General features: G+C 31.9%; 1 protein-coding gene across 1 annotated transcript in view; it reads right to left on the bottom strand.

Annotated features, from left to right (window-relative positions):
- LOC106685322 (GON-4-like protein) overlaps positions 1–17,505 on the bottom strand; it is a 47,434-nt gene that overhangs the window by 8,966 nt on the left and 20,963 nt on the right. The window contains exons 8-12 of the mRNA XM_014427919.3: positions 15,310–15,384; positions 10,978–11,186; positions 8,314–8,499; positions 5,866–6,002; positions 1,470–1,496 (exon numbers count right to left, since the gene is read on the bottom strand). Of these exons, the coding sequence (XP_014283405.1) occupies positions 1,470–1,496; positions 5,866–6,002; positions 8,314–8,499; positions 10,978–11,186; positions 15,310–15,384 (634 nt within the window). The remainder of the gene's footprint in view (positions 1–1,469; positions 1,497–5,865; positions 6,003–8,313; positions 8,500–10,977; positions 11,187–15,309; positions 15,385–17,505) is intronic.

Here is a 17,505-nt window from a genome sequence, read left to right as displayed (position 1 = left end):
AATTAAAGTATTAATAAAATTTAAAAGTAAAGTCGCGTCACAATAATGTTTTTAGACTTCTTTTTATGTTATTATATTGACAAGAAGCTTTAAATGGCCTTTGATTAATGGATTAATACTACCTCAGTTTTCTTCCTACTGTTGAAGATAGACTATAGTGTTAATTTTTTATACTGTATGGCCTTGTGTGAATTAGTCTTTTTTTTTAATAATCCCATGCGGCACTCAGGTTACTGAAATTAAAGGTAATGGAATGGTATGGGCTGCTTTTAATTAAAAGGGAAAGTTTTTAATTGCATTCATATCTGGCAAAATGAATACTGTTAGTTATCAAAATGTTGTAGAAGAGATCCTTTTGCCATTTGTTCCAATGTTGGAAAATGAAGAAATCATTTTTCAGTAGGATAATGTGCCAATTCATACAGCATGCTCTACAAAACGATGGTTTCAGGATTTCGGGATCAATGTTTTGAATTGGCCAGCTCTCAATCCGATAGAAAATTTGCGGGGAATCATGGCTAGAGAAGCCTACGACCTTCAGAAGCCAGAAATCCAAAATATTGATGAGTTCTGCCAAGCATTATTAAAAAAAAAAGACTAATTCACACAAAACCAACAATAAAATCTCTCTTCAACAGTAGGAAGTAACTGAGGTGGTATTAATCCATTAATACACCTGAAAATAGAAAAACAAACATTGAGTTTATACTTATTCACAACATAAACAAGATTTGTTTACAAAATCTGATGTTTGTAAATCATCAAACATATCAAAGGCCATTTAAAGCTTCTTGCCAATCTAATAACATAAAAAGAAGTCTTTGATTGAGGAGGAATGGAGTCACTGATGAAAGAAGAGTTGTCCTCAACAGTGCAGCTAGTTGTAAAAGAGTTTACATAAGACCGTCTGGACTGTTGATGACAAACCCCATCTCGTTAGTGATTCCATTCCTCCTCAGCCAATAATAAGATTGTTGTTCTCTAACAAACCCTAGTCTCTGTTTACGGTGTTTTCCAGTAATGGATCTCTTGGATTTCTTCTAGTAGCATAAAACCATATGGAGTGGATAAATATGTCAAAATAGGAGACTACACCATGAAAGTAGTCAAAACCTTTAATTATCAGGGAATGCTTGATGTGGTGGCTGGATGGTTCCCCAGGATAGGAGAGAGTGAAGGAAGGTGGTAAGAAAGGCTCAGGTTCTTGCAGAACTGTAGCACCAAGAATTAATTAAATAAAATATCCTCCAAAACCCAAAAATCTTGAAGATTCATAGGTGTTGCTATTTTTTCTAAAGGGATTGTTTATATAAAGACACAATAAAATACCCAGAGACCCAACTTTCGTGATAGCATCAAACATTCAGATTATCAAATCATTTATTATTTCATAAATCTGCTCAACAAGTTTCAGTTTCTTTTCGAAATTTAAACAATATTTGCAGAATATTTAAAAAAGAAATACTTACACTTTTTGTAATTGAACTTCCATAAATCTAAAAAAAAAAAAAAAAAAATTTAAAAATAAATTTCTAATGAGGTGATTATGATTAACCATAGATTTAATATGAGGAGAGAATGGTCAGTAATGATCTATACAAATAAATAATACTTATTTTATCTATGCCAACATTTCGGCCTGAATTTCAGACCTTCATCAGAGTTAAAAAACAAAAAGTGATATTTATATTGTGTCTTCTAATATTTTGAATACATAATTTTTATCTTTGCAATATTATAATCTATCATCTTGTAGTATCATCTGCTATCTACTTAAATTTCTTGTTATACTGTTTCTTAAATTGTTTGATGTATACAATTTTTTTCTTCTCTAATTTATGGTTGTTATCTCGCGTTTTGTTTTCAGTCCTAAAGAAGGTCTAAAAATCAGGCTGAAACGTTGGCACAAATAAAATAAGTTTTACTTATTTGCATTTATCATTACTGACCGCACTACCAAATATCTCGTTCTTATAATAATAAATTTCACCTTGAAAGTTGTTTTAAATTTTCATGACAAAAATCATTCATTAATTCTCATAGGTCACTCGGAAAATATGAAAAAAACATATTGACCACCTCCACCTTAAGTTACTACTTAGATATGTAAAAAGCAAAAATCGCAAATGGAACACATGTGCAATTTAAAAATGGTAACTTCACAACAGGGCTATAATCAGGTCATAAAAAATGCTACTGTCTGTAGTCTGTGTAGGACAGCCATGCAAGAGATAAACATAATAAAATTTATCATTGGTCTGTAAGCAAAGTGAAAGAGTCTGATGTTAAAAATGTGGCTGATGAAGTATTAGATAGAACATATTTTTACTTAAGACTCTTAGCTAGGCCTCAACAAATATTATGTTACGGAACTGAAGGGTTTGCTTTTTATACTTAAAACTAAAGTTTCTATATAGAAGTAAGGCAAAAATCAAAGATGGAATTTTTTGGACAAATTATTTTACACACGTTTCGAGATGTCAACTTTAAAACAACATAAATTGACAATGAAAGATGAGTATTTATTGTATTTGAAAACATTTGCAATAAATCAGAGAAGGAGCTGAAACATAAAAGAAATATTCTCGACATACCACATTATGGTAGGGAACATGCCTAAAAAATCTATTTTTTCATTCTCGGAAACATTAATTTCCTAAGAATTGGGGAGCAGTATCAGATGAGCATGAAGATATTGCATTGATCAAGAAGTATACCAGAAAATAGAGTTCAAAAATGTTGGCCACCTATTATTGGAATATAATATGAGAAATACCAAGCAATCTGCTTAGAAAAACTAAGCATACAAATACAAGTGTATCCACTGTATACATACCTTACATACTAAGAATGATATCAAGTTTTTTTTAAAAAGATTATAAAAATCACTTACTGATCCTCATACACTGAAAATCCTTTTGAAACAGAGCATGAACCAGTGAAACCACCATTTGGTAGATACAAAGGATGCATGAAGGCACAACTTGATAAACAGAGTTCAATAAGTTTAGGATGCATGTCTAAAAATCAGGCCGAAACGTGACAGAGATTACGAGTAAATATTTAGAAAGTTAATTTCAAATGTGTATGTGTATAACATAGATAGTACCATTCTTTTTCCTGAGAAAATTCATGGATTCATGACAGCATTCAGATAAAAAGGAATGGTAAATTCAATGACTGTGAATTGATCAAAGAGAAAACATAAATTCATGAAAATTATCAAGGGATGTTTTCATGAAAATTATCAAGGGATGTTTTCATGGAAGTCAAAATTGATCTACTAAAGATTATATATATATTCTCTATATGGTAACCCCATAAAGAGATAGTTTATTTCCTTTATATATGTTCCATGCCATGAAAGGCATACTACATATATTATATGTTTACAATACAAAAGATTTGAGTATTTATAGTTTTATAGTTTGTTACATTGTTCATAACATGTAAAAAAAAAAAAAAAAAAAATCACAAAATTAATTAATAATAAAAAAAGAAGGGGGAAAAAAATCAACAAACACAACAAGAGGTTTTAGATTGCCCTTCTATAATTAGTCAGCTGGTCAAAGTAAATTTGTTTTATAAATTTTAGCAAGTCTGTCTTAAATTTAATAAAAACTATGTGTTTTGGTTCAGGCCAATTGCCTTGTTTCAGTATTACATCTTGTATTAGTTATATAGTTTATATTCATCAAGTATATGTCTGAAATTGTGCACTAGTCCATTTTAGTCACACTTGTCAGTTGTCATAATATTAAATCATTTCAAGTAATATTTTGTGTAATGAATTATGTCAATGTGTATTTTCTGCTGTGTGTTTGTTTGTGGTTATGTAATGTTATTTGTGGAATGTATTTTTGAAGGCTAGGTGATTTATTCAAAGCATTCCACATTGTGTTCCAGCTAGCACCATACCACCAAGGAAAAAGGAACCACCAGGGATTGAACGAAACACTCCACAGATTATGGCATCGATATTTTTAGAATGACATGAAACACACCATCCAAGGGTGCTATAGGGAGCTGTGAAGTGTGCTTCCGCACGGAATATAACAGGCCTCCTCCCCAAGCCAGACAGGAAGAAACACCAACCGCGAGTGTACCACTCAGTGACTTACAAATAGACATATTCACTTAGAAGGGATTCAAGTGGTTAACAGTCTTGAATCTATTCAGCAAAATAGCTATGGCATACTTGATGAAAGAGAAGTTGGTGGAGGCGGTGTTACGGGCTCTTCACGCTTGGTTTCAATTTTATGGGGTCCCTGACAGAATATCATCGGACGGGGACAGACAATTTGATAATGTATATATATACTAGGGAGGAAATGAAGGCATTAGAATTAGTAAGGCATCTCAACACTCCAAAGCATCTTAAGCGCAGAGGAGGGATCGAGAAGCTGCATAGCACTCTCAGCGACCATCTGTGTGTGTGTGTACCAATTGGAAAAGGGATTGGAACCGGGCGACGCAATGGAATGAGCAATTGCAGCATACAATCACTGTCATTCATACAGTCACAGGGTTTGCACCCTTTGAAATTCTTTTTGGCCTGCATGGACGTCAGGGAGATTATAGAGACACAGTGACTGGAGAAGAAGTTATTAACAACAGTTTAGCCCTGAGGAAATTATGGAGTAAGGTCAAAGTTCATATCGAGAAGGAAAAATGCAAACGAGTAAAGAGGCAAAATTTGAGCATGCATGACCTAATGGATAACACCAAGATTGGGACCATAGTCTACAGGAAATGGTCTACCATCAGGGAAAAGAAACCCCAGCGATATGAGGGTCCCTTCAGGGTGATAGTGATTAGGGAACACAATACTGTCACAATTGAGAGCTTGTGTGGACCAAAACAGAGGACTGTTCATATGGAACAACTAAAAATCCCTAAGAGGACTTCATAGAGGCTGGAATTCATCACCTGAAGATAAGATTGTACCAAATTTAATTTTTATTATGTTTTGTAATTTTTTGTTTTTTACTTGTATGGATTCTAGGATATTTCTTATAAATTTGTTTCTATTTTTCTTTTTTAATCATGTATTGAGATTGTATATAATTTTTTCCCTTTTTTATTTGTTGTATATCAGAGGCATATGTTTCTTAGTTTTACTATTGTATTTATTGAAAATAGTTCATTTATCCATTTTTTTTTATATCATTCTATTGTATAAGATATTTTTAGGAGGACTGTTTGTCTAATGCAAATTGTATAGGTTATGGTAAATAGTTTTAACTATTTTTTTTATGTATATGTATATATATATGTATATGTATATATGTATATATATATATATATATATATATATATATATATATATATATATATATATATACATACATATATATTGTATTGTGATATATAAGTTTAAGAGGACTGTTCATAAACTGGAGGGAGGAATTACAGTCTGAGTGAGATGTCAGCTGACAAGGCCATCAGGTGATTGAATCAAACATGTATATATAGAGGTTCTGAACTTAATAAAAGTTAGTCTTGTTTACGCATTCAGAGAGTATTCTTCCAAGAACCTTTTCCTTTTTTATTAGTTTTTCATCGCCAATACGTAACTTATATATATAAACATAAAGAGGAATTGATTAATCAAACACAATTATATTTTACTAATGTATTATCAGTCAGCTATTTTAATATTAAGCAAAATTTAATTATAAGATAATCAGGCTTAAGCGATTTTTAAGTATATAGAGACAGGTATTACCATATGTCTAATTAATTGGGACTAAGGAGGCTTCCCAGTTGTACATTTCGGATTAAGCAATATTTAAAGAGTTCATAAATAGTTTACATTTACTTTTTAAACTGATTTAAGAGAGTAAAATATCATTTTAAAAATACCTTTCCATTGATGATAAATTCTCCTGATTATTTAAATATTCTACCCATTTATTCATCAACTGTATAGAGGGTTCCAAATTAATAATGTTATAACTTCCAACTACAGGAGAACTGCCTTTAAAAATCTTCAACTCCATCTAAAAATTGGAATTCATTATAACTAATAATAATAATAATAATAATAATAAGTAAATATAATACTAATAATAAAAATTCATTGATCAAAGAAAAAGAAAGTAGAACTTATTGATGTTGGAATCCTAAACGATAATAATATAAGCTCTATTGTGGGAGAAAAACTAAGGAAGTATCAGGAATTGGCGATTGAATTGAAGGAATTGTATCACTTGGAGGGAGTTACCACAACTCCAATCATAATATCCACCAACGGCCTCGTACCAAAATCGACAGTGGTAAGAGTGAATGGTTTGGGAGTGCCTGTTAATGTACTAAGAGAGGCTCAACAGTCGGTTCTCTTAGACACAGCACGTATAGTGTGAAAGATTTTAAGTAAGAGTAATAAACAAAATATGAAGGTGGTTCGACTTCTAGGTCCTCCACCTCAGATACTCAATCCGCAATAGCGAGAAAAACAAAATAATAATAATAATAACCTGTGAGAGGTTGCTAGTCCTCCATCAGGCGCCTCCCCGGGTGGCGGATAGGGGGATGTTCATCAAATATGATGGATACTGGGGAAATAAAATACCCAAGGTGGACCAAAACTAGCTAAATCCAGGCGCGGCGGTTCCCATATTGGGCGGTGACCTGGTCAGCGTCTGTTCCCCACGCTAGGGGCAGCTGTTTATTTACAACCTGGCAGTAGGTATAAAATGCACCTACCCATTAAAAATGGAGTTGAGAAACAGAAAATTGAAATTCATTATAACTAATAATAATAATAATAATAATAATAATTCATTGATCAAAGAAAAAAGAAAGCAGAACTTATTGATGTCGGAATCCCAAATGATAATAATATAAGCTCTACTGTGAGAGAAAAACTAAGGAAATATCAAGAATTGGCGATTGAATTGAAGGAATTGTATCACTTGGAGGGAGTTACCACAACTCCAATCATAATATCCACCAATGGCCTCATACCAAAATCGACAGTGGTAGGCGTGAATGCTTTGGGAGTGCCTGTTGATGTACTAAGAGAGGCTCAACAGTCGGTTCTCTTAGTCACAGCATGTATAGTGCGAAAGGTTTTAAGTATTTGAAAAGATAAAATAAATAAATAAACAAAATAAGGTTTTTGGACTTCTAGGTCCTCCACCTCATATATTCAACCCCCAATAGCGAGACAAACCGAATAATAATAATGAAGGCCTAACGAACCCAAAGGTTTGATGCTGATACCACCAAACACTCTCTGCATACATCCTTCCAGTGATTCCCCTCCAAACCCAATTCCACTAAATCAGTTTTAACGCAATGGTTCCATCTACGTTTCGGTCTACCCCTCGGACTTTTACCCGTTGGTTCAGTGTTTATTAACATTTTAGGGATCAGCTCGCTAATAAGCCCTACAACCTTACACGCCCATCTTATATACTACAATGCTATAACTTGAATTATATTCACCGGGTTTAGGTCCTTTAATTCAGCTTTGTATAATCTTCTAAATTCTCCCATTAATTCATCGTTTTTCGGTCCAAATATTTTGCACAATATTTTATTTTCGAAAACTCAAGATGCTGCATTATAACTAAAAATTTTTAGAAATATCGTATAAATGCAGTGTCTTTAAAAAAAGTCACATGGCTAAGCAAGAACACAGATTTCAGTCTTAAAAGTCTCAACAAAGATAAAAACACAGGGGAAAAAACCTAACTATAATTAATCCTCCAATATGTGAGGATATTGATATATATATTCCATAGTTGAGTGTGAACCATTATCTAAGGACTTTGCATGTCACCGCCTCACAAACTATTTTCTTTTTGAGCCAAACATTTCAAACAATATACCCCTTATAGAAAAAAGCCAGAACAATGGATAAAGTAACTGAATATTTTACCATTAAATAAGTTACCCTACTTAAGTTTAAAATTAAATAAACGCAATCTATTAATTTCCAGTAAAACTGTGTTTAATTAGTACAATTACTATTCTGATTAACATGTATCCCTGCCTGCTGCCTAGTAAGATATTGAGTCTGCAGGTCAAGAAATTCTTATTTCTTGAGCAAACAGAAACTGACAGATTATGATTATTATTCTACTCAGATAGTGAAAAAAATATAACAAAAAAAAATATAGTACCTATTGTACAAATAATTTGCCATTCCTTAAATTTTTATAAAGGTGAACATTTTAATCAATTAATTTCAACCAAAAAATCAATAAATTAGTAAAGCAAAAAGGTTTACACATAATAAAAGAACTATTAAAGAATATATCATAAAACAGCCAGTGAATAAAATAAAGATTAAATAAAACTTACGATACGTTTTCTACATTCTAATGCATAACTATCTGGTAATGATGGATGCTTATAAGAGAGTAAAAAGCTCTGAAGAAGCAATTGTACATGTTGCTGAAGTTGTTGTTGTAAGAGACGATTCTGTTTTTCAGTAAATTGGTAATATTCATTGCAAACATCTCCTTTTTTATCTTCAGCTTCTTCTCCCTAAAAGATATTTAAGGATACATAAATATAATGTGACAACTTTACAACACACATCTACACTGTTTTGTTTTCTCCTGCAGAGAGGAATCTAAAAAATGTTAGCTTTTGAATATTGAAACAAATAAACTTTATTAAATAATAATGTAAATTAAATATAGGAGTAAAACCTGTTATAAATATAAAGTATAATTAAATGTTATAAACAAATGTTCAAATTTATTTAATCCCATCTTCAATGGATTAATAACATAACTAAACTAACCAAACTAATGGGAGGAAACCTAAAAAAAAGTGGTCAATACTTTTTTCTAGGCAAATGAAAATTAATGGCTTAATACATCAAAGTTCAAGACAAATTACTCCAACTTTTTTTTTTTTAAATACATCTATCACCATTGCCAGTATTCCTAATATAAGCTCACCTAATTGTGGAAATAGATAATGAGCCACACTAAAGTAAAGTGTTTTGTATAAATTATAAATTCCTTATAATTACTCTATATGTATTCATACTTATGGCATGTTATTAACATTAATGAATGAGCACAGATTATTGGGATCCATCGGTAAATGTTAACAGGTGATTATTTTTTTGTGTATTTATATATCGAAATGTCCAGGCAATTAATCAATCATAAAACCTTCTAATTAAACTGTTGAGTAGTATGTGGTAATGTTTTGTGGATAATTTTTATGTTACTATGTAGTGTTTTAATTGTTGATATGTCATAATAAGCCACTGAAAAGCTATTATTTTTTCAATGCGTGCCTTTTTACAAACATATTTAGGTCAATTGTTATTAAATATTATTTTAAATTTCAGATCACTTATAACTTTTTTGTTTATATATTAACACTTAATAAGTCATGAAGATGTAACAGCAATAAGTCTGCTATAGACAACCATCAAATAACAATTTTAGTTCTTTTTGATTTTTCTAAGGCTTTTGACACAGTTAGCCATATAGATCCTCCTTAATAAACTTCAAAACCTTTCCATGTCAAATAGTGTCCTAAAGTGGTTCCTCTCCTTCCTGTCCCATCGTTCCCAAACAGTCGTCATTCCGATAAACCTCTTTCCTCTCCTCTGCTTCTGTCACAAGGTGTTCCTCAGGGTTCCTCACTTTCACCAACCCTTTTCTCCATTTATATCAATGATCTTCCTGATTCCATTCACCACGTTCAGTACCACCTATACGCAGACGATCTCCAAATCTATTTATCCTTCTATCCCTCTGAAATGCTTGAGGCTATCCAAAAGATACAGGAAGATATTGACAGCATTAACGCATGGGCATTTAACAATGATTTGAAGCTGAATGCCAAAAAAACGAAGGCCATTCTTATCGGTTCCAAGCGCCTCCTTCATACCCTCCCTTACTGTCCTCTACTTTTCCTTAACAACCAACCGATTCACTTCTATCCTACAATAAAAAACCTTGGTGTCACTTTTGATCAACACCTCTCTTGGAATAACCATATTTCTCAAATCACACGTAAATCCATAACTGTACTCAAACAATTCCTAAAATTCCGTAATTCCATTCCTCAGAACACTCGTCAGCTCCTAGTATCCTCTCTTGTCTTCCCCCACTTCGACTACGGATCCTTGGTGTACGGAGGGCTATCTGCAGGACTAGAGTTAAGACTGAAGAGACTCATGAATTGCTTTGTAAGATTTATCTTTGGGTTCCCTAGACACTCTCAAGTCTCTCGCTGGTATTCCGAGTTGAAGTGGCTCTATCCAACCTCCCGAAGGCAATACCTCCTTGGTGTTTTTCTATTCCAAGTTCTTAACATCAAAAAACCTACCTATATCATAGATCTCCTCACTCTTCGTTCATCCATCCACTCATTAAACACCAGATCCCATCCGAATGATTTATATATGCCCTCCTATAGAACCTCCTTCTTTAGCAAATCCTTCGTCATACGTGCAACCTCCCTCTGGAATTCTCTTCCCATCTCCATTCGCCAGTCCTCATCCATTCTCTCCTTTAAACAACACCTATTCCTTCATTTATTGAATAACCAAACCTCCACATCTTTGTAATCAAATAAATAGGCAGTTATTGATTAACATTATAAACAGTAGTAAAGTCAATATACCAATGTAATTTCATTCTACTATCTGAAAATTTGTAAACGCTCGCCAGATAAAAATCTCACTGTATGAACCTTGTAATTATTCTTAGGGGACATATGTCCCAGAATAAAGTTATTTTTTCATTCATTCATTCATTCATTCATTTCATTCATTCAATAATAGTTGAAGAATCTAAGGTCTACTTTTATAAAATTAGATGAGAAAAAATAGAAAGAGGTTTCAATAAGTAATTTCAGTTTTTTAAACATCTGTTAAAACAATAAAATTATATAGATAAAGGGTTATTCATAAAAATAAAACATTCTGTAACATAAAAATAGGTGTTCAATTTTCAATATATATTAAGCCATATATCCAAATATCTTACTAACATTTAGCGATATAGGGGTACTTGAAGATGTTGAAGGTGTTTCAGCATCATCCAAAGATTTTGAAGTACCTGCATCATCATCTTTAGTTTCTTCTTCATCATCTGAAGACAGCATTTCTGTATATTCAAATAATTCAGACATGAGCTCATTCAACTCCTTTTTTGTTACTTTAACAGCTCTGTCCATCCTCAACTCCTCAGAATCAGTTCCTTAGAGAAAAAAAAATGTATACATTACATTATGTTTTGTATAGCACATAAATCAACTGAGTTTAAATAACATATAAACACAAGCAAAAAGACGTTGCAAGTGAGCTAGTCAGTCTACCAGATTTTTCTGTGCTTCAGGAAGAATACAAAATAGCTAGAAGGAATCTCTAAAGAGCCAGCAAGGAAAGCAAATGGCATTGCTAGAAAGAAGAAAGAAAGTTGATGCTGACCCGTCGGATAGGGCTTATAAAATAGCTCCTAAGACACTGAGTAAAGACCAGAAAATGCAGCTCTCCATGTGACTAGATGTTGTGCACAGTATTGTCAGCACACTATTCCCAGAACAGGCAATTACTATTGGATGTATAGACAACACACATACTACCGTTTTACCACCCATCACTCAGGAAGACTTTACCTCAGACATACATCATAGCAGGGCACCTGAATTGGATGGTATTCCAAATGTGGCTTTCCAATAACAGCCAGATTTTTCTATGGATCTCTTCAATTCCTGCATTCATGAAGGCTCATTTCTGAAACCTTGTAAGAGACAGCGCCTTGTACTTATTCCAAAGGGTAAAGGAAGATTGAAAGACCTTTTAATCTATCGTAAACTTTGTTTACTGGATACCATAGGTAAGGCATTTGAGAAAATTATTTCCCTTAGGCTGCAAGAATTTACTGAGGGTGCAAATGGCCTCTCAAGGGCTCAATATGGATTTCAGAAAGAGAGATCCATGGGTAGGTGCTATTTGATTCGATTATATAAATCTTAGGTATAATAATTACCAATCATATGATGTATGATTACATCTTTCATATAAATTCACAAGGTGAAGGTACAACCTTAATTAGAGATAGAAATAAGCATCTATAGGAAATATTATTTATAATGAATATGACACAAGAAGATCTCTCTATAAATAATAATATAACTAAAAAAATAACTTGAAAGGTTGGTGAAATAACTAAAAAAAAAAGATCAATAACATTAACAAGTAATTAAAAAAAAAAGTCTATTATTACTTTTTTGTATTATTATTTAACAACAAACCAATTAAGCATTAAATTTCTTTTATATTGAGTGTCAAGCTTCTTTAATAAAGTTTTTAGAGATCTTATTCTCACTCTTCTGAATACTAGGAAGAGTTTGTCCCTATTTTCTGAACTTGATGTGCTTGACTACATCCTTTTCATTTTAATAGGAATAAACATTGTACTTTTTTTCGTTGCCAAGTCTTTTAACTGACTTTCCTTAGTTCACAAATGTGACATAAGGGTCTTTCTCATTGAGTCTTACTTTTATAAAGCCCAAAAGAAGAATATTCTCCAAATATCTCCTTAACCAAAAAATAAAATTGGTATGTCACTAGTATTTATTAAAATCATTTTTAGTTTTTGTTATTCACATTCATAGGGGCTCCAATTAGATGTTCTAATCAACTCTTCTAAAGACCTAGGAACTAAAGTTTATCAAATCCCAGTCATTGATAATTTTTTTTACAATACTAGTCATAGCTATAACAAAGTTACCCAGGAAAGCTGTAATTTTCATTACATTAATTTTTAATAGTTGTCTGCATAGTGGATACTTTCCTGATATGTGTAAGAAAGCTGAATTGGCAGTGATTCACAAGCCTGGTAAAAAAGCGAAACAACACAGCAGCTACAGGCTCATGAGTTTATTACCCATTGTTAGAAAACTACTGGAAAAGTTTATAAAAGAATATCTTGCCTTTTTTTATTTTTTTCAATGGAATAGCATCATTCCAAATTTTCAATTTGGTTTTCAGTATAGCCATTTCACTTCACACCAACTGGCAAGGTTAATAGAATTCATAGTAAATGGATATGAAATGAAGAAGCACAGGTTAGTCTCACGTGATATAAGGTTTTGCATCGAAGTCTCCTATACAAACTAAAGAAAGTAGACACTCCGAAATAATTGTAAGATATGCTGTACTCATTCCTCAATGTGAACATTTACTGTTAGAATAAATAATACAAACTCCACCATCAGACAAATGTATGCAGGATTCAATATTCAGTTCTTTTATTCATTCTCTTTAACTTTTATATTCATAACATCATGTCCACAGATGCTTCCATAGCAATGTTTGCAGAGGATATAGCAGATTCATCTCAACATAAAGACATTATTATGAGCAGAAATATACTGCTGACTCAACACTGAAAAACTTACTTGATAAGATTTTACCTTTAGACCCCCAGCAGATCCACCTAAACTGACTCTCAAAAGTAAAGAATTGGAATGGAGTCCAGCCTTACTTGGAATCATCATGTCAATATCAATTTAAACCAAACCTATGCAAGATTAGAAAAGCTGTATCCTTAGTAGAAAATCTGGACTAAAACCAGATGGAAACAATCTTATTTACAAAACAATACTAAGACCATTACTAATGCATAGTTGTGAAGTGTAGAGAGCAGCATCCTGTAAGAAAAGAAAAAAATGCAAGCATTCCAAAACAAGGTCCTGAGATTCGCAGTAGATTCCCTCTGACTCATACAAAATAGCAAATTTCATCATTACAAGTGGACTCAATAGATAATTTCATTAAAAAAAAAAAAAAAATACAAAATTCCACTCCTATATATCACCAGCCAAAGGTGCAGTAGCTTACAATATAAGCAACCCAACCTTATCGTGAAGTCTGAAGTCCAGGCTGACCCAAGACATCCTGTTATAAACGCTTTATTTAATTATTTTTATTATTTTCTTTTTTCTTCTCTTTCTTTTTCTCAAATTATTTTTTCAGGGTCAATTGTTTATTTTATTACTTCTATAAATATCATTTATTAATTTCTCTTTCATTCTTAATCATATAATTATTATTATTATTTTTATTATTCGATATTTATAATTTATAATTATCATGGTTATAGCATTGTTAATAGTGTCTTTTGCATAAGACTATACCTTCATTACCAACTAATAAAAAAACATAACAAAGTGTTACAGTAACCAGAATAAATGTAAGGCCAACCAGGTTAATCTGGTAATAAAGAAATGAAGGAAGAAGGTTGCTTCAAGAAGTTTTATATGCATGATTATAGTTAGTTTTCCTGGCAAATATTTGTTATAAAAATAAAATTACAGAAACATCACAAATATGTTTATGGAGAAAAAATACTAATTATTATGACTCATTTCACTCGTTTCTGACTGTATTTAAATATATTAATTTAAAATAACAGGTGTAGTAAGAATGTTTTATGGAAAGGACAATCGAACCACAGGAAACCATTTAGGACATCTAGATAGCCTGCAAGGACCTAGACAGAAACCTTATTGAAAAGGAGACATGCAAAAACCAATGAAGAATCATTTGTGGAGCCTTGATGATGATAATCAGGAAGAGGAGCATGATGGAATCTTATCAATTATGCCAGAGGAGGAGGTATAACCCCTGGACAACAAATAGGCATCTGATGCCAAAGAGAGCCTCTAGGATTATTAGGCACAGGGTATAGATGATCTTCAAGAGGATTTTCTAAATTATAGAGGAAATGGATTAGTGAGTACCGTCCACAACATTGAAGATTTGGATGATAGAGGATATTCTGTGAGGATTAATGAAGTTGTTAATATATCCCATGTTCAAAAGGGTGATCCCTCTGGATGTGGAAGCTGTTGGTCATATCTTTTCTCAATTCCTAAATTCCTATTAAATATTCTTCATCAAACCCTAAATATGTCACCACTACCATAAGCTCCATAGGAAAATTTAATATATCCTTTTGGGTTCCTTAAACTTGTATGGTATTTCTTTTGCAGGAGTTATATTAGCATTCTTTTCCATTTCAGATCCTTGTGCCTTAAGTCACTATTTTCTAAAGCCCCTTAAGGGATGTGCACAATAACAATAATACCATCAACGAACAAGGTTTTTCAATAATCAAAGCTTTTATTATTTTATTATAAGAGGAAATTTTTTTTAGTTTTTGCTGTTTTAAATATTAATTACAGGTACATTCTTCAGGGGAAATATTATATAAATTTGATTTTATTATCTTCAAAATTATATTAATGAGTAAAAGTTTGAAAATATAAATATTCATGAATATGGTTCTTAAAACATGCTTTAAACCTAATTACCTTCAGTTTCTTCATCAACCATAACATTGTATTCAGGATCATTTTCATCATCATTATTTTCCAATTGATTACCATCTGAAAAAAAAAAAAAACATAAAAAAAGAACAAAACAAAACATGAAATAAAGAAAATAAGAGTATATCCTCATTATCATATAAATGCAGACTGTCTTTGAAGTGTGACGTGGATTTCTATAGATAATTGTTGCAGATGAGATAAACACTAACACATAGGAAGATGCTTTTTAATCAATATAAATCATATTATGATTTTTTAACACAAATGTTTTCCATTAACACACAGGAGACAAAATCTTGTTTCTAATAAAATCAACTCACATAGCTGAATTTTGGTTATATAAGAGATTTCATATATATTAGACATTACCAGTACATCATACGGTAATGAAAATATACTATAACATTAATTTATCTTTTTAAATATAGTTTAGAAAAATAAAAAGTAAATTAGTTAACTTTAATTTTCACTTATAAAATATAAGAAAAAATAATTTACTCACAAAGCACCAGTGCAGTTGTCAAATTAATATTGAGCTAAAACGGTTTGGAGAATTTCATAATACAAAGCATATCAAAAATATACTATCTAAAATATACAAAAGGCCCAACTAGTTTTTTAAACCATAATGTTAAAAATAGATCAAACTCTCGTCTACTAAAACCTGTAATACTTCAACAAAACATTTTTTGACAGGGAGCAAGTCTGACAACTCAAATTCATGTAATTACAATATACGATGTTATTGATTGCATAATTAATACTAGACTAAAAAAAAAAACAGACATAGGAAGTGGTGGTACAATAATATGAAATCAATTGCAAGCAAAAAGAAGCAAGCATGGAAGTCCTACCAATAGAATAAGACAACTGATAACTTGGCCGAGTAAAAAAAAAGAAAAGAAAAACACTCTGAAACAACAAAACTGATCTACAATGCCCATTAGGAATAATAAGGAAATGGATGAGCTTGTAGCAGCTCACTAAGTTACCACTAGGAAGCAGATCAAATAGTTCACCAGACTCCAACTATAAAATGCTCAGACAAGCTTCATTGTCCCCATAATATTAAAGAAAAGCATTTCAGTTTAATAATATTATTAATAGTAGTATAAAATTAATATATTTCTCATAAAATATGTTATATACTACTTTTGCTTATAATAAAGTGACAAGACAAAAATTAACAGAACAAAAAGAATAGAGGACAAGTCATTCTCTTAATTTTTCCTAAGATGATCACTTTGAAAGATCAGTTCATTTATGTCTACATATCTTGGATCATGTGTATTTTTCATTTTCTAAACCCAAATCTGTCCTTTTATTTGATCCCTTTTGGCTCATCTCACGCCTAATGGTCCTCCAAAAGAACCGATCGCTACACCACTCATCATATGGTCCTACAACCTATACAGACCAAGGTTTCATCTCCCCATCTGAATTCTTTCTCCCTAAGAAGGCTGGAGTTTCATTTCTCCATTCGTGGTTTATATTCCCACAGTGCCTAAGCTTCATCTCTTAGCCCACTAGTGTTGAGGGATGAAACTCAAGTACGATTGGTATCCCGCCTCAATTCCTCCTAACTCTCTCCCTTCCTATAATTACTGCCCCTCCCTAAACATTTCTAACACAATAAGTTGTCCATAGACAGTACACACCAACACCCTCAAGCTAATTAACCACAAGGATCTTGGGACATTTATCAAGTCCAGAAGACCATTGGTACAGAGGAGAGCAAATTGCTCAGGAGTACATCTTAGACTGTAGAGCCACATAAGAAGAAAAATAAATTTATCACATAGATTTAAACAGTTGTATAGAAGAATGTAAAAAGTCTAATTTACACATTTTATGCACCTGTGTTTTCACTACCACAGATGAATTTTAAAAATAATTATATCAGAACAATTCAGATATCTCAAGTGAAAATAAAATTTAGGAAGCTATTAAGAAAATTCAGCATTTACCCAGCTAGAATATTTCTTTAATGATAATACCTAGCTGATATTAAAGATCATATAATAATGACATAATGAATTTAATCCAAATTGTTAGTAGTTTTTGAGAAAATCATAAAAAAAAAGTTTAATATTAATGATATAAAGTGGCACTTTCAGTAAGTCAATTTTAGCAAAAAAGTAGCTGTTATATCCCAGGCAAATACCTACCATATATACA

The sequence above is a fragment of the Halyomorpha halys genome, unplaced genomic scaffold (assembly GCF_000696795.3).
Source record: "Halyomorpha halys isolate HHAL.00 unplaced genomic scaffold, Hhal_1.1 Scaffold680.1, whole genome shotgun sequence".
NCBI lineage: Eukaryota > Metazoa > Arthropoda > Insecta > Hemiptera > Pentatomidae > Halyomorpha > Halyomorpha halys.
This window is presented reverse-complemented; position numbering and strand designations above follow the sequence as displayed.